Consider the following 22194-nt stretch of genomic DNA (forward strand, 5'->3'; position numbering starts at 1 on the left):
CTTTTAATGTATGGCAATAAGATTGAATACAAAACACTTACACCGCCACTTAAAACGTTGATAAGAGTATCCTCCTGATGGCTCTAAAAAAATGATCAAATGTTAATAATTCTACTCAAGTTTACGGCAGGCTATCAATAATCCATTACAAAAGTAAGATGTCATCATCTACTTGCCTTGTTATTACTTGGTTCCATGTTGTATTTGTAACTTGAAATGTCGAGTGGGCTACTACAGCTGACCGACTGAGAATGAATCGACTTGATCCCGGACATACTCATTATACGAAAAGTTGAAAACAACACGTAAAAGTAATTTCCATATCGATCATTACATCACAGATACAACGAACACTGAAATATGCAGATACCTACAAAATCTGAACACAAGGCATTGATGTTCCTTTACATATACATATACCGTACAATCCAAAGTCCGCTTGGATGATGCTTTTTACGATATAAACATAATATATATGTATATATAGTGTGTAAGTGAAAGAAAAAACTCTGCTGCCTCTGAGACTGTCAGTTGAAAGATCAAACAATTTGATATCATTGCTATTAAAGACAGTATTCACCATGTAGACCTTACGTGTTTAAAATTATATGGCGGGGGAGATGAAAGGAGAATACTAGTTATCTTTTCTTCATCAAGGCATCGCCGATTACTGATTTTCGCACATACTTATTATTCAATAGTACACCCATGCCTGAACAACGCTAAACGATTCGTCGATCGAAGAATCACCGACGATTGACGTTCATTGGGAAAAAATATTTATTTTATATAAAAAGTGGTACAAAAATAATATTATTCGTCGCAATAATTGCGAAGAAGATTGACGTTACAGTCAATGATAATTGCTAATTTTATTTTGCTAGCTTAGAAGATTGAAGAAAATTTGAAGAGGAAATTTAAAATTTTAATATCAAGTCTCGTTTCTCGTAATTTTCTAGAAAACACACTAAGAGAATACTGACCAAAGGACAATTGACGATTACGATAGGAAGAGTGAGACAGGTTTGGAAACTCAGTCAGCCATCATATATGAAAAAAAAATCAATATCACAACCTCGAGGTACAATGTAAATGAAAACTGTGCATAGATTTAAATATAAACAGCTTATCTTTCAAGTTTTTAGCTTCGAAAGTACACCTGTGATGTAATAATAACGAAGTACTCGAACAGTACCATTGTTTGACGAATTTTTTCCCGACAATATGAGCAACATCTAGTCGTAAAAGAGAATGAATTTCTCTGGATTGAGACCATCAACACATTTTCAGCAATAAAATGGTCTCACATTTTTTGGCAAGTTCTCTACTTACGTAGTACGTTTTAACGTTTTTGCGGTGTTAAATCTGAGAACAATCTCACCTTTGTCAGGTAAGTAAGATAATTTATTGCATCTAAGCAATATTAGATTCTGAAACACCACTGATACTTGGTAAAGAACTGTCGCTCCAGTCAGAATGAGGATAATGCCGCGGGGGACTTGGAATATTAACAGGTATGCGGCTTTGTTGTCTGATGTCTTTGAAGATATTTTGGAACTGCTCCTTTATGCTAATATCTATTGGATTTCCCGAAGAATATTCCTTATTTTGTGTGGGAATATCTCTAGCTACAGATTTATTCCTAGAATGATCTTTATTAGATCGATGTTTCCTAGTTTTTTCTAATGGAGACTTTCTTGGTTTGAACAAACTTCGAATGCCATTTTGATCCCTTTTTTCAAAATTTTTTCCATCCGTTTCATCAGTTGTTGTAGGCTTCTCTACTTCCGCTATCCCAGCAACAATATCGGACAAATCATTACTCTTATCACAACTTGCTTCACCCTCATCTCCGATTCCTACGTAGACACAAAAAACAAAGCATGTTGTACTATTTTCTTCGTTACTATTTCAATGTCATATTATTATAATCAACATGCTGACCTGCATTGCTGTGGCGTTTTGATTCCTCGCCTTTATAAATAGGTAACGACATTGTACGCGAAGTTTCACCAGTTTCACCACCAGGCAAACTGATAAATTCCAGTTGTGTTTTTACGTCTTTCACCGTTCGCTTCCTCTCCGAATCCCCAGCCATTTCTCCATGAAAAGACGAATTTTTAACTTGACTCGTTACAGCCTTTTGATCACCAAAATTATGAGTGTTCGGTTCGACAGTTGACAACGAAATATCCGACAGACCATGCCAGGGTTGAATAGTGTTGGAATGCTCGGAAGAAGTTGGCGTAGGAGACGAACAAGCCTTTCCTGCATGGAGCATCGAGCTGTGACGGTCCGGGGAGTCTTCTGTGTTTTTGTACGTCTCGCGCAACTCAGTCAGTTGTTCAGTTATCAGGATTTGAAGTTCTCTGAATGATTAAGAGCAAATACAAAAAATATTTACTACCTGAACAAATGATTCGGTATATACAGGGATTGCAATTTTTAATATATCTACTAACTTGACGGCTGTGCGGTGTTGGGCTAGTTGCGAATCTTTATAGGCTGATAGAACTAATAATTTTTCTTTCTCCAATCTAAGGTACTGTCCTTCCATAAATCGCTGCTGTGCAAGCTCAATTTGGTCGTTCAGTTCAGTTCTGAGATCTGCAATAACTTTCTGCAGCGTTTCTATTCTTTTGGTATCATCTTTCAACTCACTAATTATTTTTTGGGCCGACGAAGCCATTGTTGTTGCCTCATCCAGTTTCGTTTGAACTCTTTTCAAGTCTGATTCCAACACTGTCTCTCGATGTCGGGCATCCTCCAAAAGTGAAGTCTGCTTTTGAACTTGTCTGCAAAAAGAAAAAAGGAATGAAACTCAAATTAAATAAGAATAGTAAATATATGGAAGACTTAATGATATGAACGTACTGTTGCAGAGAATCTCTCTGCTCGCGCAAGCTTTCGCAAGTTGCATTCAATTTCTGGCTTGTTGATTCCAGTTTTGCCGTACTTGCTTCCAATTGTACTCTGAGTGCTATGGCGTCAACGTCCTGAAAATCATTTTAATTCTTATTTAGAAGTTTGAACAAATAGAGTTGCTTATAACAGAGTAGCTGAATATCTATCTTGAAAAATTTATGCAAATTAGCTTTTGATGGTATACATAAAAACTGCGGATAATACAACGACTCTGTGACGTGTAAAATAAATAATTTAGCTCACCGCAGGCGTCGGTTTTCCAGGCTCTGTTGGTATCCGCAATAGAGCTTGTTCCATTTCAGAAAGAATTTTGCTCGATCTCTCATCTCTAACAAGTCCTTCGAGCTCCTTCATCAAGAATCCCAAAGTACGAACAGGATTGAATACCCCAAATCTGTCGTTAGAGCAATCAAAGATACCTCCGCATTGAACTGCTCTATCAACCACGACAATGGATTCCATACTACTCGCGATTGAGGTTGACGAAGGCATTGTGGAAGCAGGAATATGCGTTTTCATATGATCGGAAGACTTTTTGGACGGTGGATCTTGCTTGGTGGGAATTTCGTCAAGATGTTTACTGGCGACCTGCTTCAGGATAACAAGTTAAAAATAATGTTTGTTTTTGGGTTTTTCACCGAAGCAACGCTCAGGTAAGATACAAAGTGTTAGTGATTTAATACAAAATTTCTTACACCTAGCTCGTATCTTTGCGACCTGTGAACTTCCAGCAATTTTCTGGCCTCCTTGGAGTCCGTTGTACTCTGTCTGGTTGACTTGGAAGTATGAGTCCTAGCTGCATACTGTTGCAGACTTTGCTGGAGATTCTGTTTCATGGCAATGCGATTTTGATCTCCTAATATTCTTCCCCAATTGTGATGATGTTCCCCGTTACCACTTGCCTTTTTCTTTTCCTCAATTGCTTTGTGGTTTGTTGGGCTACCGCTGACCATTGTGGAAGTACGCTTGCGACCCTTTGTTTTAACGGTTACTTGCACCGTCGTACTGCAATTATCAAAAACCAAGACGTCACCCGGAGGTGCTGTATTCGAAAGCTGAAAGAATGTTATAAAGACGTTATAACACAGATTACTGTTTCTACATTCTGCATAAATGACCCACTGAACAAATGGACTACAAATAGTCAATCGTAAAAAAATTTTCCACTTTATTTAATGTCTAGAAAAAAGAAACATAGAAGATAACAAACCTGTTTGCTGACTGGTAGAACCACTTGTTTATCACCTTCTGAAGATTCTCTCTTACTTTTCAGAGCAATGGCTTTTCTTTCTGTGTTCACTTTACTGCTCATATTGCTGTAGGGATAAATTTTCTGTTTAATTGTTCATTTTCCTTCCCTTGTAGGAATGTATTACTGATAAAAATGAAAGCATAGCTGATAAATTATGAGTGAAAAATTATGCATCTTAGTTTTGTGTAGCGAAATTAACGCATGTTCTCATGCGATGGCGATTGTAAATTAGCATCAACACGTACCATTGTGAGAAGACAAGATTGCGACATTTTCGAAAGAAATCCAAGTACACGATGGGTGAAAAATTTTCAATTTATGAGAAACTTTTGTCGAAAGTTCTAAATGGGGTTGAAACTTGACGGTATAAATTGGAAAAATCGCGACTTGAAGTAGCAGTGATCTGAATCAATGATTTTCATCGATTTTAACTATATTTCTTACATACAGACACGGATAAAAAACTGGAAATCGCTATGCCATTTGAAGTAATTCATGCAATGGCAATATCAGAGAGAATTTGACATTTTTAATTTTCAAATGTTGGATCTTGGATGGTGTGTTGTTTATATACTGAATCAAAACGTTATCGAGAAAGATTGTCAGTTTTTCAAATATATATCCGGTTCCGAGGTAAAAAAAAATTTTGTCTGTCAACAAGTGCAACGTAATAATGTTTTTCATTATGCATCAGACTAATAAATACATTACACATACGTTGATTACATCGCTCGGAGGATTATTTACCTATATTTACAGTAAATTTTGAAAAAACCCCATCAAGTATAAAAATATTATACTTATTGATATCGTAAACGAACATTAAGTAGGCAATGGGAATCTTAAACATCCATTCGATGACACGAAAAAATTAGGTTAGACTTCCGTAATTAATTTTCGAGCATCGTTTAGGTTATGTTAGGTTGACCGCGGTTAGGTTAGATTCTCGGCTTCTTCCAAATTCGTCTGCTAGCTACAACTATGCGGAACAATAGCGAACAATCATAACCACGGCCAGCTATGCGCGTTGATTGGCTGCGTTCGTCCATTAAATCATTATTGCAGACTTTTGGATCATGCGCGTAGCTCGGTGAATTTGAATTCTCGAATAACCGACGCTCCAACACGCTTCGCAGTGAAAAAGTAGACAAATATTTTGTTGTCGGGAAGATTTTCCGGCGTAAGGATAGTTGGGTTAATCGTAAGAGATGGAGAAAAAGTCCGTAGGTGATAGACTGTCGGCAAATCCCGTAAGAATATCACTGATCGATAAAGAGGATAGAAGAAGAACGCAATCCTTGAAATCAAGAGCAGCTGCATCCGAAGAGACACATATTCCTAGGGCGCGTTTCAGATCTTCGTCAACCGATGTTCAAGGCAGAAAGTCAAGTTTAAAACCACCAGGTACTGTCTAAAAAATCATTATCACGCTGCTTAGCCGAACGATTAAGAGAATCGCGTGAGATGAATAAATCTTTCGCACCATAAAAATCCGCAACTTTCAATTTAATTCGTTTTTTTTTACCAGCGAGAATTCAGTCCTCTCAGCATGGATACGGGACTCCCCAACCAAACGCTGTTACTCCAAATACGAGCCGAAGTAGTAGCGCTGTCAGATCGCTACATCCACCATCGGGCAGCACCGTGCGAGGAAGATCGCCGTCGGCAGAGAGAGCGAGCAATATAGGCCTGAAGATATCTTGCAAAGACAATCGACCATTGACAGACAGGGCTTTCCAAGCCGAAATGCTTGGCAAAATTGATTCCTATTTTCGGTCGATCGAGCAAACGTCTCTGCTAAACAGTAACGGTAGTCTGAAACCGGTAACGCTCAAGATCTTTGTTCAGGTAACAGATTTACTAGCCAAACTGTTGGACGTCAAGCATGCATTAACGATCGCGAACTACGTTGAGGAGCTGCCAAAGATTGGCAAGAAGCTTCATTATCCAGGGCAGATAACCAAATCTTGGCTAAAAACTGCAAATGCTATGCATTCCTGGCCTCAGGTTTTAGGATGGGTCTCTTGGCTGGTTGAATGCTGCGTAGTCAAGGATCTGGCCGCAGATCATTTTCAGTTGGATCATTTGCCATTTTTAGAAGCAGACACTGGGGCGAAATTCAACAAAATGAAGTTCCAATTTCTGTTGAACGCTTACAAAGCTTGGAACGAGGAGAAGCCGAACGAAGAGGCAGCTCTGACCGAAGAGTTTTTACAAAAGGTTGCAAACTCGCAGGGTGTTACAGAAACTGATATAGAAAATGCTGTTGCAGAGAGCAAAAGCGAGGCAACGAAGCTGGAAGATGCGAAAGCGACTGGCCAAGCGCTCGATGAAGAATTAAGGCAGCTTGAGGAAGAATTGAGAGCCTTGAGGAACGAAGAGGCTATGCAGGACACTCGCATCAGGGAGCAACAAAGTGCTGAGAAAAAGTATTTAATGGAAGCTGAGCAGTTGCGAGAGGAAAGTAAAATCCTATGCAAAACATTACAGCAGCAAAAATTGAGACAAGAAGAGCTCAGGGAACAAATTAACTCGCAACCAATGTCAGCTGTCCAGAGAGACGACATTGTCGAACGTTGTCTCATTATGCGAAACCAAATGCTTGAATTTGATAAGCACTTGAATGATCTGGAGAAAGAGATTTACACGCTGGATATCAAACTAGCTTCGAGTAGAAATATTTTGACCAAGGCCGTTTTCAGTTATAACAAAGACATTTACCTACAACTAATTAAGGAATCAAACCTTGATTTGGATGACTTTGCGATGCCAGTTACCGGTATACTGAATCCGAAAATCATGGACGAACTGAACAGAAAAGTAACTTTGATGTCTTCTTTACACAAAAATATAGAAGAGCGTCTCAAAAAAACAGAATCTATAATAGAAAGAGATGAAAAAATATTGGATAGCCTTATAGAGGAGAAAGCGGCGCTTGATGAGAAAAAGCAGAATCGCCTTGCCAAAGTAAACGAATGTAAGAGATCTGTAAAGGCAATAAAAGCTGCAGCCAAGGCGGAAGAAATCGAATTGAAAGAGTCGATGGAAAATCTTAAACATAATATCAAAGAAATATTGAACAAAATGCCCAATGCTGAACTGGAAGAAAGGGAATTGGAAGAAGCCAGAGAAAAATTAGAAGCCCTTAGTCGGAGAAAGGCCTATTTGGAAGAATCAGCTCATTTATTCTTTGAGCAGTTTTATGAGACGCTCGCCAATCACAGAACCAAATTGGCAGCTCTTTTCACAGAAGGTTCGGATCTCCAAAATTCCGAGGATCACTCTCCAGAATAAATTCAACCTGATACAAAAAATATTGTTATTAAAATAAGTAACGATCACTCGTGTGTGTGAATATTTATCGCAATATATCTTGTAATATAATTTTGTTTAGTCAAAGTATCGCTTATGCGTCACATTATTTACTGAATGTTAAAGAATATGCAATTCCAGTATGACTGATAAATTTCGTACTTCAATAAGCAAGCAGTTATTCTAAGTTTAATCTTTTATTTTCTTCGTCCCAATTTATGTACCCATCATTGCTCTTGCAGTATTGTTGAGACGTAAAAAAAAAAAAATTGCGGGTAAAGGGTGATATTTTGAACACATTGTAAGGTATTTAAGAAGATTAAAAAAGCGACGAAATTATTTTTAAGCGTCTATCTTTCTGAATTTATTTAAATTTTCTAAGAAAATCCAAGTACATGTACATATTTTTGGTAGATCAGTTTTGATTAAAGATCAACCGTTGGATGATTTGTCAATAAAATGAAAGAGCATTAAGTCAACGTTATTAAATTAATAATTTTCCGACAACAACCAAGTCGCATTGAATAATATACCGTTCACTTAATAATTATAACAATATGTAAGTCTGACTAACAAAAATATAACTTTTATTATCACTGATAGTAATCGTTCATTTATATAATTAAAATACTTTGCAATCACGTATGGACATAGGAATATATAGAGCTACTTTTGTACCTTATCGCTAAAGTTAGAATACAGTCAATATGTACGAGGTACGTAATTAACTTCTCATACGTCGCGGTATAGAATATGTAATAGCAAATACGGCACAGTTCTGGATACGTTCAGATTTTCGAAACAGAATCTCGGTAACAAGTTGATTTTGAAGAAAATTTTTCATATTGCAACCAAGACTTTGCATCGATAATTTTTGGAACGATTTTCTTCATTGTTCTCAAATTCTCACACATGTATATGCAAATAGCTAACTGCAGGTATCTGGACTATTGATTCTTTATCTCAATATAATGACGCGCAATAACAACGAATACTATATCTTCCGAGGATAGAGTTATATGCAACACACTTGGGAGAACAACTAAATATTGATACATTTATAGTACAGCTGTGCTTTCGCGTTTTTTTCTTTTTCTTTTCTTTTTTTTTTTCTTTTTCTTATCGAAGAGGATCGAATATAACTTGCTTTACGTGACGAAACATCATTCAGTCATTATGCCAACATTTTTTTATGTAACAGCTGTTGATTATTTTTTTTGCATTCACCACAAGGTCCCACGTAAATAATTTATCTTTGTTCTACGAAACAGTGATGAATTTGCTCGATAGTGATATTACGATTAATTTCTATGTAATATGTTGGCTTATGATTGACCAGTCGAAGGGGTGACTGCTTTTTCGACAAAACCATGCTACGAATTTAAAAACAAAATCTTACCTAGGTATTTAACATTTGATAATGATCAAACCGTTATAAATTATCTCTACAATATAACGTCATCGGTAGGATCGATTTACTTTAGTAACAACAGGGAGATTCAGGTAACAGTTTCAACAAGTTTTCACAACTTACACGCTACAATGCATCGATGCCGTGTCGTTATAAATTTCTTTTACATTATATATGTATGTATGTATGTATGTATGCATGTATGCATGTATGCATGTATGTATGTATGCATGTATGTATGTATGCATGTATGTATGCATGTATGTATAGTCAAGCTGTCAAGGATATCCGAAATTTGACGATCTTGATGATCAAAATTCTACAATTTGTAACGTTGCATCGTTCGTTAGATAATAATTGAAAAATGACTAGCATATCAACTTGCAAACTAATACGCAAATTGAATAATCATCTACCACGATTTTATAATTATTACCGATTCATTTCATTATCATTTATACATGTCTAATCAACACCAAAAACAAACTCAAAAAGTTCCTACGGTAGGTATAAGCGTATCTAAATGGACACCGTTCCAGATTATGTGGCAGCAAGTTGAACGTGTAAGAGCCCTAAGAGACTCTGCGACAACCTCGAATGACAACAGATGATAATCCCTAGTCTATTAGTTGGGAGACGCGATAAAAAAAAAAAAAATAATATTTATAAAATTTCTATGCTAAACCTTCTTTAGTAGCATAAAAAAATAAGTACGTACGTCAGAGACGTAAAAAGAAAATATATATATATATTTGCTGTTATCCGCAGCAAGTATTTTTTGTACGACAGCTGAGTAACGAGAACTGTTTTGTTCTCTGTTCAGCTGTACGTATATTACTTTTCAATTTGACTCTGCTGTCTCGACTCGAAAAACGAGCGACAGCGTGCGAATCGTCAGAGCTTGTCCTGGGTCATCGTTCTTTTCAGTTGCGGCACTTGCGAAGCTGGCGGTGGTCCGACGCTTGTGCTTCTTTCCAAGACGCACACATCACCCATCAACGGATGCGACACTGCACGTTTTGCTGATCTGAAAGAGCTACGAATTTAATATTTAATATCGATCGATCGTTACTCCACAGAAATACAGACAGTCAAATGTTTAATGTGAGATGCCGTTTTCTTTTTCTCTCAGACTCTTTGGTCTGGTTCGTTAACTGTGCTTCAAAAGTCAAGTCTCCGTGAAAGAAGAATGATAATTGTTATTGGGTTTCTTCGGCATGCGACCTGTGGAGTAACGCTTAGTTATATTCAAGCTTTCTTGCACACAGGATCGAGTTAAGATACGGACATTTATCAGTCATTACTCCGGTAACTTGACTCAATACTGCGTACGTACGTGTTGCGTATAAAGCCTAGACCGAAGAGATCGCACTAATTAGCTTGAGCCTGCATTCAAGCTCTGTCTATTAACTTTTTTTCATATAAACGTAACGACTAATTAGTGCACTATTGGTAATTGTGCGACATATGCAAACAAACAGCGGTGCCCCTTCTATGGATACATTCACATTAAAGTTAAATTTTTATCCAGTTATGGTTTTTACTTCTCACCGTATCATTCATTTCGGTACACATATATGTATGTATGGGGTGTATAATAAAATACATATAGTACAACAAAATGCGTGTCTGTAAATCGTCAAGAGATATTTGACGGTAATTAAGGAATAGTAAGAGTCCCTAGACATGAATCGCGCTCTGCTTAGCAAACGAAGAATGGAAAATTTTGTATAATGGGGGAAAAAATATGAACAATCATTACCGGAGTAATGAAATGAATACAGTTACGCACTCTGAGAAGACTATAATATTTAGGACATGCAGAGTTTATCGCTTTATGTCAAGAAATGAAAGTTTTAACATGTAGCACAAAAATCTCGTCTTCCTGCATGTTGCCATAATTGTTAGCTCAGATATTTGATCTTGTTTGAACAACAGTCACCCTAGTGACTAGAGAATTTAGGCTTTACGAAACAAAGAGTGGTGTGAATAGTGCGATAGCGTGAAGTAAATCACAAGGCAAAACAAAGTGTTATAAATAATATTGCTGTACAGCTATGAAGCGTTTAAAATCAAGCATATTTTTAATTAATTTTTTTCTTTAATTCGAGTCGATATCAGGAAATATTTATTTACAAATGCTTTTATCCAAATCAGATATGACCGAAAGCTGTTAAGAACAGTTGCAGATAAAAGTTTTGTTGGTCGGGTTGTAATTTTGCAGGCGTGGATTTCAGCGCTGTGATCATTCATTGTCAATTGGTGAAAGATCGTCGAATATAATTCATCGGAAATGGAAAAACGCAAAGGAATAGTTATACGTTGTATGTCCGCGAATTGTGGTGTGCCAAAATTTTTATTTTTATTCCTTTAAATTATTATTTTACAATCATCGTGCATGAATTAAATGCCACAATGCATTTTTTATAGTTTAATGGTCTTTGATTTAATTTTTTTGATTATTTTAATCTTTTCTTTGAACTGTTATACAGTGTTTATTTGTACGAGCAGATGTTATCTAGACATTGAACACTCATCTAAAAAGTTTTTCAACACGGACAGATCCTGTTTTACCTTCGTCGATAAAGTGAGACCAGTTCATTTCGGGAGTAAGCAATAAAGAGTTTATCCTTGAGATATATAATCGGTAGATTAACCACAAATCCTGGACATAAATATGGCTGATAGTAAAACGGTAAATCAGATTATAGGGTAGAGGCAGCTGTTGGTGGGAGCAAATAGTAGCTACGCTGCGCACGACATATCTTCATAACAGGTACCTGCAATCAATATCCTTTTAAGCAACTCGTTACACTAAAGTGCATTCGGCTGCTACTGTGTAAGCAAAATGCGGTGACAGCATATTCCTAGCAGAAAGACCCTCGCTGCTCGACTGATTTTCATTTATATTAATCGCGATTGCTTGCACGACTCGTTGCTTTTTTACAACGAGAAAACTTGTAGTAATTTCTGTATCCCGTTGTCTGAAGCAGCCTTTCCCAACCTGGGATTCGCGGTTGAGAAGACGGGTTGGAAACGGCTGCTCTAAAAGTTACACAGTACGTAACTCAAATACCTCCGATCGTCCAAGCTGAGAATTTGATATACCGATAGAAAGACAATTTTAGTCGGTTATTTTTCATTTCGGTTGATCTTTCTGCGCGAGTAGGATTTGCAGGGATTTCGAAGCAAGATAGGAAGAGAAACAGAGAAAATAGTTACCAATGTGAATAAGTTAATTGCAGATAGATAATAGGCTTGTGTTAGATGTGACTAAGGTAGACTTTCCGCTTTAAGTACACGCTGTTGCGTGCCGGCGAGTTGACCGCTGTGTCGTTACTGGAACAGAGCCGAGGCTCACATTCACTCACTCACGCAACGAATAGCATGCTCCAATTAAATAATAATAAAATATAGCGAGTAACCGGAATTTGGATAATAATCAGATTCCGCGGCCTATTTTTCCGAGTAACATTACGGTGACAAAGTACATGATTTAAATCATCAGAGCTATATGCGATAAATCCAGTCATAAATCATGACGTAATTAGATGGTTTTTATACGCTGATTCGGTGTCCGCATCAAAATTCAAGCACCTTATTACGCCATGCCCCATGATCGGTTTATCTAAAAAAAGTTTATCCAATGTGGCACATCGATTATCCCCGTTTACATTTTTCCGACAAGTTTGTTTCATTTTTCTTTAAAACACATATTGCCCAAATTGTTGGGACAAATGCACAAGACTCTGCTCTGCGCGATTAAATTTCAAAGCAGATGGTCTTCGTGTATGTAAGTGATTAATCTTGTGACACTTTGCCTCCAACTGATATAATAGAATCATTCGAATTATAATAAATTTTCAAACAATTAATATTAGACAAAATTTTTTACACTAAAAATATTCTGCAACTATTAGGGGCCCGATAACTTTCTAACGATTATATTAAATATTCACAGCTAGTGGCTACACAGTTATTACTTCAATTTTCTATTCGATTAATAATTCGTGTGACACAAAGATCCTTAACGAATATACGACACAGCTTCGAGTTTAATTTTACCTTCGACGGCGTAACGAGGCATTCTGTCCCGGTAGACCAAACTGACCCCTCGGTATTACCATTCGAGCATTGCCTTGCGCCGGTCTGGAGCCTCCGACCGCGGTCAGAGCGCTTAAGTGAGCGGCATAGCCTTCGTAGAGTATAGTAGCGAATGCTTGATGTTTCTTTGAAACTTTTCCAACAATGAATATTTGATTCGGTTTCAAATTTATTGCCGTGTATACGCTTATGTCCTTGTTACTTCCGTAAGCCATGTGAATGATCACGCCGTGTTCCTGCCGGACCGAAAATACTTTGACGTGATAACAGCGGCGAAAGAATATCGTCAATGATTGTAATCGGTAGTCTCACCTGAATCAGCGTGTTTAAATATGCAGCCTTGTGTCGAAGAGGATCGGTCGACAAACCTTCGGCAAAGGATACCAAGCCGTGAGGGAAATTATGCTGCGAAAGCCAGGAAACTACCTTTTGCTGTTGCATGTCAGGTCGTCCGGTGATATAGATAATCAGGTATCCCAGTTCTTGCCAATGTCTGATTACAGAACGAAACATTCGTCGATGAATGATAACTGCTTGTTCAATTCAAAGTTTCCGAACCAATCGTGTACGTACCTTACTATATCAACGGCGCCTGCTCTGACTTTCGGATCTCTACCCGTCACGGACATGCTAGCAGTGAAAGAGCCGTCGATACTGAATACAACGCATTCCGTCTTTGGTGGTATCACAGCCATGAAAAAGTCTAATGAAGTATGATCACCGCTAAAACGATTTCAAGAGTAGATCAGTAATCAAGTTCTCGTATGCATTTATCACTACATATCTAAAAGGGACTCGTTAACGTCATTCGCTGCTGCTGCTGCTGCTTTACTTTACCGAACAACCATTTTCACAGGATATATTCCATAGCCCAGTGCTTTCTCGTCGGGAATTTTGTACGCGACTCGACCAGTTTTGTCCGTTACTTCGGTAGACAAAAAAGTCCACTCGCCCGCCGGCGCGTCTTTCATTACATGTATGTCTACTTTTTCTCCTGAAATTAAATTAGTCATGACTGATTTGTAAGACACGCGAAAAAATTTGTCAATCATTCGTTTCACCGGGATTGGCTAAATTTTAAATTCTTCACCTGTTAAAGCTATCATATCTAAGAAGCCGTACATAAACCTCGCTATTAGTACTTGAGGAGCACCTTCTCTCACTATAACATCATTTGCTCTATGATTGGCAGCAGCATTCTGAAAATTACACGAAGCTTGTTTTAAAAAAAAAATTAAAATTCGTCTATAACCGAGGTATAGAACTCCGCAATAAGCTGAAAATTTGAACCTTAAGTTTAACGGACGTTCGTTTTTTATTCCATTTCTCTCTGGGCTGCCCTGGACGGAAGCATGTGAGTTCTTTTTCTTCGTTGCCTAGCATCGGTAAATCGAACCTCCCCAACTGTCTTAATATAAAAGCGATTACGTCCGAAGATTCCCAATAACTGGCGTGAAATAGGTGGGGTAACACGTTTGTAGGAAAGTTGGCCAAACCTTCGGGACAGTACAGAGCATAGTCGATTCTCTTATTCCCCCACCACTTCTGCGTCACTGAAATATTTCACGACATTACAAAGCTCTGATCGACGATTAAGATTCTCTCTGAACAAACACGCTAGAAACTTACGGGCTGTTATCGCTTGCAACGGGATGTTATCCACGACTCCGGACATCGTACTCTGCAGAGATATCTCGGACATTCTTCGCATATGAGGCATAGGGGTGTTTGGCACGTTCAAACCATCGACAAACAGTTGCGGATTGGTCTGCACAGCCTCCACTAAAATCGAATGTAAATCTGGCAATCGATCGGGGATTTAAATACCTTCGCAAATACTTACGCAGATGATACGGTTGCCCGTTTCCAAGCGGGTACTTCTGATATCGAGCAACGTTAACTGGAGGGAGAAGTGAAAACCTTGCAGAAATCAAAGGTTCTAAACGAGCGGCGACTGGGTCGGTCGGATGAAATAAGTTGTAAACCTGATTTACCAGTGGCCTAGGAATGTTACTATTTTTGTCTCCGGTAGATGATATCTTTCTATACGCTAGGACGAGAGACAAGGGACTTCCAAACATAAAGAATTCACCGACCTCAAAGTCTAATTTGCAGTGGTTGAAATTATCGCTGAAATAAGAAAAACGAAAAATAGCATCGCAAAGCACGGTACGGTTCGACGTCAACATTAAAAAGGTATCTATCTTTGTTTTACCTTGTCGAGGAAGACCTTCTTCTCGGAGAGGGAGCCGACAAATGTTTACCATCCTCGTTTCCGTCGTTATCTTCGCCTACTTGATTGTCATTTTCTAAAATGCTATTCTCACTGTCGTGCCTAGACTGATATTGCAAAGATCGGCAGAGGGTGTCGTATCCTAATATCGAACCAACCGAATCGGCGACGAAGCATATTTGCCCGTTGAATCCACGTCCCTCTTCGCTCTTGATAAATTCTTGATATACTTGATTCGAGCCACTCACAACTCTTGACACCGAATCCTGATAATCCGGACTACAAGTTGCGAGCAATGGAATAGATCCGATAGGAATTGTGTCGTGCGTCACCTGCGGAGCGTCGGTGCAAGACGGAGAAACGTCAAAACTGTAAGGGCTCAAGCTGAAAGATAAATTTCACATCAACGTTAAGTTCTTTTGTAAAAATGCATCGTCAGTAATTACAAGCAACATTTTCAAATCGACAAATACCTCGACAAAATACAGAGAACTTCTGTGCATATGGAGGGACAGGAAACAAACTTAATCGCAATGTGTCCAACCATACTGGGATAATGTTGCCTCATGACGGATTCAAAGGCCCCTCTAAAGGTAGTGATGTCCGACTTTTTCGCCGTCAAGTCGACATTGGCATCTGAAGTCAAGGGTATAAATTCATTTTACACGTATTTCTGTCTGTTTGGAACAAAGCAGGTTTGTAATAATCACCTAGAACACTTCCGGCATGTAAGACAATGAGCAGAACGGTAGTTCTGCATGGCTGATTCGTTGGAGAATGTTGGGGCGAAGCTGGGCAGGACACGTCGATGCTGGCCGAAGACCTAATGTACAACCGCTTATTGCTCCTTTCGCTTGCCACGCGTTGCAAGTACGAATGTGAAAATATTGTGTCTTCTGCAAGGATAAACGAAGTTGGGTCTAGACGCAGAGATAGCTGGATAAGTGTAATAATTGTGACGATAATCTTTTAGCTGTGAATCACCTTGCTTATTGCTTGTCACGGCAGTCGGAGAAACCGTGTCATCCTCTTCAGCTAGAAGATCCAAAGAACTCCATTTAGCTAATGACGAATTATCTCCAAAGTCCTCTGTGTAATCAGAAATGTAAATTTTTTTTTCTACTTTCATAGTCTCTCTACTTACAATGTACCAGTTTTTGTATTACTATTACTATTATTATTATTATTATTACTATTATTATTACTATTATTGCTATTATTATGTAACATAATCCTAACTCTATTTGCTAGTTCTAGTTATCTACTAAAAATATTGTCAATCTAGATATTCGTTTCTAGAAAATGTCTAATGATAATTCAACTTTCTGAATAAAGAATGAATGGATATCAACAATTACTAACGAAAGTGCTCTTTAACAGTGTACAAGTTTCTGATTTTGAAAATTGTTGTACTCAATTGTTCATACTATCGACAATTTCAACTATCTCGATCAAAAGATAGTTTATGTTATTATAACATCGGTACAGAAAAGCTATGAATCCAAGTGTATTGCGTGTGTGTGTTTTTAGCCATGCGGGCGCATGCGGCTGCGAAGTTTATTTATTTATTTTTTTTTTGTCTCATGCTCTGCGTTTAAGTTTGACATTGAAATCTTACAGAAAATATCAATCCGATAATGCTTGGTCGGTTGTTTATTAATTTATTTTTTATTTTTTACGTAAAATTTCTTTACCATACAAATGTTAATCCAAGATTGGAAAGAAGCCTTTCGATACGATTTGATAATCATCTTTATAATTTATTAATGTATACGAAGTTGCATCGTAGTCTTTGAGATTTGTATGATTATACTATATTTTATTACCTACATCGCCTACCTTTGTGGATAGTAGGTATTATGAACCCAGCTGTGGTATCGGAGTGCGACAGAGAACAAAGAGAGAGTACACATAAAAAGACAGAAACTGAATAATCAAATCCGTCAATGCTAACTCGTGCTACATTATATGCCGCATTGATTATGCAAATAAGCAAACTTGGCATCATTTTTTTCAACAAATATTCGTCCCTCTATCCGTGACATCGCCTCGGGCAAGGATTCAAACGACTTCGTCTTTTTCGAACTCGCAAAGAAAACGAATAAGGATAATAGTCGTTGCAACGTAAATTAAACAATCTCGATCGATTGAAAAAATGATGCAAGTTTGAACATAATTGTGTTGCCTAGCTATCATCCAATTATTTTACTATCGATGCTCGACCAAATTCTTACTCCTATTCTATAATATGAAATGGGTATAATCATTGCCATGCGTTTCGGAATGCGCACATAGTGAACCGTAAATTACCTTGACAATCAAAGAATTCATCCTCGCTACCGGATTCCGACTCTCTGACGATACTCTCCATGCGCCAATTCGCTACTTGTATGTCAAAACTTTTAGCTGAACTCGGCGAATGAAGCGACGGGTTACTCCTCTTCCATGTCTTTTTGACGTCGCTCCTTTCGTCGATGAGTCTGCCAAGTGAAAACAGAGAGAGAGAGAGAAAACAAAAACGTAACAAAGATCCTAATCGGATATCGAAAACATATTTCTGATTTATTCTTCTTTATATTACCGGGGAGCAGATGATTCCGTCGGCGAGTCCTCGGGGCTTAATTCACCTTCCGAACTCATGGCCGTATTGATAACTGGAATGTCTGATTGCTTTCTGAGGTAAGCCGGACTCTGGGGGTCTTCGTTTTTCTCTATGCTTCCCAAGGTAGCGGCAAGAGTCTTGGCGACATCTTTGTCTTGAGACGAGGATACGTTGCCCGTTCCATCCAGCTGATCGTCGTCCGCCGCATCTTCTCCCGACTCGCCAGCCCCCATTGTACGCTGTAGCGCCAGTTGCGTCTGCCTCTCAATTTCTCTTATGTCCTCCATGGTTAAACCGTACCATTCGTCCTGCCAAGCCCACGCTTGACGATGAGCGCGAACCATTGTTTTTCGAAGCGCTGTTGCAAACATGATATAACGTAAACCTCTCTTCTTATTCCTTAAACTTATCGCATCCGATACAATTAATCCAAGCAAAAATGGTTATCAAGACCCACCGTGATCGTGGATGAATTTTTCCAACTTAGTTTGCATTCCCCAATAACGAAATTCCACTCTGCATATTTTGTAGGCGCACATCAGCGATTTGCCGGAAGGTGTTGGCTGCGACTTTCCCTAGAAAATAACCATTCGTGTACTTAGAGTCGACTCTTTGGGCACAGATCAGACTCGCTTGAGATCCTTACCTTCACATCCGCCCAGTATTCTTCCAGCCATGAATCTGTAAGCGGTCCGCGACCCGTCTTTTCCGACACGTATAACTTTGGGTCCTCTTCTTTCACATATTCGCCGTACAACTGATCCTTGACCAAGTCGATGACATCTAAAATAATCGCACAGCAAATCACTTTATTAAGCATACAAATTTGATCGTCAAGCGACGGATACAACGTCGTCCTACGAAATTCGACTCACCCACGATTCTGTTTCTCAAATCGCTGCCGGAGAGTTTGAAAACATTCTCCTGATATCCGTTGTCCGAATAATAGTAGGTCTCTATCTCTATAGAGAATTTCTCAACGAACGGACAAGTGTAGCGTGTCTTTGTGTAAGGATAAGCGTTCCAAGCTTCTTCCTCCGTCGTGAGAACCGATTTTGGTAAAAGACTTTTGAACCAAGCTGGCAAATGGCTACCGACATGGTATATTTTTCGAGTATATTGTCCGTTGCCACCTGGACCGTTGGTATAAGGTTCGTTGACAAGAATCTCAACACCGCTGCCCACGCCTTTACTTTCTTCGCGTGATTTTTTCTAAAAGACAATAAATATGTGAAAATGAATTACACGTACATGTAAAAAACCTTTGCAAAGGTTTATCCGCTCACCGCTATCATGTAAAGTTGAGCTATGCGATATTCCTCCACTGTCAAAGGCAGAGGTATCCGATATTCTTTTATCAACATTTTGATCAAGATGATGATAGATCATCCGTGCATTTCTGTGAAACAAGCAGATTTTATAACTCAATTATACTTATAGCGCAATTAGTTTCATCGCCAGTTACACACCGCGATACACATTGTCCGTAACATTTGGATTTTATATTTTATCAAAGACACATAGTGCACGCAACACGTTATGTGTTTTATATAAAAATACGAGCCAGACGTCGAGGGTGCCGAACGACCTTTCGGCTTCCAGAGACTGGGACGTGTGTGTCTATATTTCTGTGTACAGGTATGCGTGTAGATGTACTCGAGCTTCTTTATGCCTCCTGTGAATCACACCAAGTGCCTTGGGGAGTACGCTCAGTCTTTCATGCAATTTAAATTCCCTGTACGTACGTTCGCTAATATTTCTGCCCTAAATATCGGTCTGAAAATATAATTTACCCAACGTTGACTTGCTCACGTGTAACGTTAAATTATTAAAAGACAAATATGAAAAAAATACACACCGTCAGACAAAATTCGCCCGTGGAACCTGATACGGAAGAATATCAATGAAAGATTCCAATAACGATGAAACCGTAAAATTAATTTAAAAGTATCGTAAACTCAAACGCTCAGTTTTCACCTCCTGTTATTATGCTTTGGATTTTTATGTTAATTTTTTTTATACATTTATTAGAGGCTAGCCTGTTTTTACTTTTGTATTTCATATGTGACAGTATTTTGAGACCGTAAAATAAATAAATAAAAGGGAGAAAAATAACATTAGACATTTAAAAATCCGAAAATCGCTGGCTCTTTTCTATACTTGTAGGTATAATTGAAAATGATTCCTAAATCCATGAATCACTTGTACAATTTTTCCACAAGATAAGAAAATTGGAACGAAGCTTCCGAGGTATAATCCGTATATAATATAAGTTGAACCGTTTTTTTGTAATCATTTTTATACCTTCTAATTTAAAAACCGAGCAGATCCGTTGATCGATCTTTTTACACGGACACATCGCTATTCGCTTCTGTACTATACGTCTGTTCGCGAATGAGGGCAGGCGATGAAAAAAGATTTACACAAATCGTCGATCACCGGCAGTTCGTATAAAATAAAATAAACAGCCGCGACTGCATATTTTCGCACGATGATGAGGTGTTGTAAAAAACGTATATGTATTTATACTGCGAGTAACGGAGAAGATCAGCTGTGAATTGTACACGAAGAGAGATGTACTTACTGAGGGAATTTCGGCAAGGATATGAATATAAATTATAACCCGTTGCTAATTCTCAGCTCCTGAGAAACAACGTACAATAACAATTATTTAGTTCCACATGCATACATTATAGGTACGTATACGGTGAATATGTATCTCAACATCTAGCCTGCTGCTGCTGCTGTCCGACATACACATATTATTACACCAAAGAGCTGGTGCATTTCATAATTGAGTTATCATCATCAACGAAGCAAGCTAATGTACTGCGATTGAATTATCAACTCACGGTGTAGTATATATATATATATAAATATATACACACTATGTACGTAAATTATTACATCTATTTATACATACATGCGTACGTACATAGGCACGTACATATGGGGCATTCCACGCCAACTCAGTAGACGGTTGACCACGGCGTTTTTCAATTTCACCAAGGATTTTTCATACGTTAGTACGGCCTTTTAAAAGCCTACGAGAATGTTTTCAAATTTTTTCAACCACTCGTCTTTACCCAATGATTTTTTAAACCTATCTAAAAAAAAACCCAAATTGATTTTTATGAAACGAGAAAAAAAAAAAGCATACGGTCTCCGAAATGAAATATTTTCACGCAAAATTCAGAATGGAACATCGTTTTTATCGATTTTTTTCACATCGTTATCTCTATTTCTAAATCGTTTTTTTCTATTCTCGTACATGTGAAAAAAAAATTTCCAACACTTTTTGAGTTACAATTTTTCACAGACGTTCTGAAAAAAAAAAAAATAGAAAAAATGATTTAAACCATAGAAAAAAATGAGGTTCTACCCTGAATATTGCGTGAAAATGTTTCATTTCGGTAACCAAATGTTTTTTTTCTCCTTTCATAAAAGTCGATTTGGGTGTTTCTGAGGCAGGTTTCAACAAAATCCTAGGGTAAAAAGGAGTGATTGAAAAATATTTGTATAAATTGTTGGAAGCTTTTCAGGGGTCGCACCACGGGTCGTACTAACGTAGAAAAAATCCTTGGTGAGATGGAAAAATATCATGATCAAACGTTCACTACGAGTTGGTGTGAAAAGCCCCCCATACATGCCTATATTAAAACTGCTGGTACAGTAATTCGGGCGTGAGATTTGAGCGAAGAAAGCCAAATGATAAACAAGCTGAGATTTACGTACTTAGCAGTTGCATGCGTGTGTGTATGTGTCCAGAGCTCTACACAAAATTTACAATCCTTCCTGCAGCCAATTTTAAACGTTTCTCTCGTCTATAATAATAGCGGAAGAGAATTCGGACAATTTTCATACAGCTTGCTGAACGGTTGTGTGTGTGTGTGTGGGTATGTGTGTGTGTGTGATTGTGTGTAATATACAGTGGAACATTATAAACTGAGAGGGGGAAAGGAATAAATACATAAGTATGGAATACCGAAAGATAAATTGACTGCGAGTGTACAAAATGAAAGGGAAATACGCGCAGGATATAAGAGAAAGAGAGCAGAGAGAGAGAGAGAGAAAGAGAGAGATAGTCTGCAGGCTTTACAAAACATCTTTCAGACGTCGAAAATCGATCGGATTATCTCTGTATTGCTGGATTATACTCACTCTTATCGTATTACTCCAAATACATATAATGTGTATATATACATATACATGTATTTTCATATAAATAAGAAATCGGATCAGTGAGTTTTCATAATTCTCTCTTTCTCTCCCGAGCCCCGAGATTTTCTTGAAGAGAAAACGCAATCAACGATATTTTAAAAAGATTCAGGATCGATATGGTTTTGAAATAAAAA

At 38.0% G+C, this 22194-nt stretch overlaps 3 protein-coding genes across 16 annotated transcripts in view; 1 reads left to right on the forward strand and 2 right to left on the reverse strand.

Moving 5' to 3' along the window:
- Positions 1-41: 41 nt before the first annotated feature.
- On the reverse strand, positions 42-5131 carry LOC124218948 (uncharacterized). Of its 5 annotated transcripts, none has more exons than XM_046625917.2 (9): positions 4999-5131; positions 4136-4241; positions 3621-3980; positions 3169-3516; positions 2875-2996; positions 2463-2795; positions 1945-2369; positions 177-1859; positions 42-83 (listed from the first exon to the last, which is right to left on the reverse strand). In XM_046625917.2, the coding sequence occupies exons 1-8, from the start codon at positions 5025-5027 to the stop codon at positions 1414-1416; spliced, it is 2169 nt and encodes a 722-aa protein (XP_046481873.1). In that variant the 5' UTR covers positions 5028-5131; the 3' UTR covers positions 42-83; positions 177-1413. The 5 variants fall into 5 exon arrangements, with proteins under 5 accessions (XP_046481873.1, XP_046481874.1, XP_046481875.1 ...); XM_046625918.2 differs by having other exon boundaries at positions 3169-3513; positions 4999-5130; XM_046625919.2 differs by having other exon boundaries at positions 4925-5125.
- Positions 5093-8220, forward strand: Ndc80. The gene is made up of 2 exons (XM_046625922.2): positions 5093-5581; positions 5706-8220. The coding sequence occupies exons 1-2, from the start codon at positions 5386-5388 to the stop codon at positions 7469-7471; spliced, it is 1962 nt and encodes a 653-aa protein (XP_046481878.1). The 5' UTR covers positions 5093-5385; the 3' UTR covers positions 7472-8220.
- Positions 8221-8538: 318 nt separating this feature from the next.
- rdgB (retinal degeneration B) overlaps positions 8539-22194 on the reverse strand; it is a 28206-nt gene continuing 14550 nt past the window's right edge. For 2 of the 10 annotated variants that reach the window (XM_046625897.2, XM_046625898.2), the window contains exons 2-21: positions 19126-19238; positions 18715-19051; positions 18486-18622; positions 18297-18414; positions 17819-18197; positions 17548-17717; positions 17077-17106; positions 16222-16326; positions 15948-16133; positions 15711-15873; positions 15220-15621; positions 14848-15134; positions 14634-14786; positions 14295-14557; positions 14095-14203; positions 13842-13998; positions 13578-13727; positions 13317-13497; positions 12966-13240; positions 8539-9927 (exon numbers count right to left, since the gene is read on the reverse strand). In XM_046625897.2, coding sequence (XP_046481853.1) covers positions 9795-9927; positions 12966-13240; positions 13317-13497; positions 13578-13727; positions 13842-13998; positions 14095-14203; positions 14295-14557; positions 14634-14786; positions 14848-15134; positions 15220-15621; positions 15711-15873; positions 15948-16133; positions 16222-16326; positions 17077-17106; positions 17548-17717; positions 17819-18197; positions 18297-18414; positions 18486-18622; positions 18715-19051; positions 19126-19203 — 3813 coding nt within the window. In that variant the 5' untranslated portion in view covers positions 19204-19238 and the 3' untranslated portion in view covers positions 8539-9794. Of the gene's footprint in view, positions 9928-11474; positions 11681-12122; positions 12240-12965; positions 13241-13316; positions 13498-13577; positions 13728-13841; positions 13999-14094; positions 14204-14294; positions 14558-14633; positions 14787-14847; positions 15135-15219; positions 15622-15710; positions 15874-15947; positions 16134-16221; positions 16327-17076; positions 17107-17547; positions 17718-17818; positions 18198-18296; positions 18415-18485; positions 18623-18714; positions 19052-19125; positions 19239-19308; positions 19483-21574; positions 21977-22194 lie in introns of those variants that run through there. The other 8 variants (XR_006883252.2, XM_046625900.2, XM_046625899.2 and 5 more) reach the window with 8 other exon arrangements.

This window comes from Neodiprion pinetum, chromosome 5 (assembly GCF_021155775.2).
Source record: "Neodiprion pinetum isolate iyNeoPine1 chromosome 5, iyNeoPine1.2, whole genome shotgun sequence".
Lineage (NCBI taxonomy): Eukaryota > Metazoa > Arthropoda > Insecta > Hymenoptera > Diprionidae > Neodiprion > Neodiprion pinetum.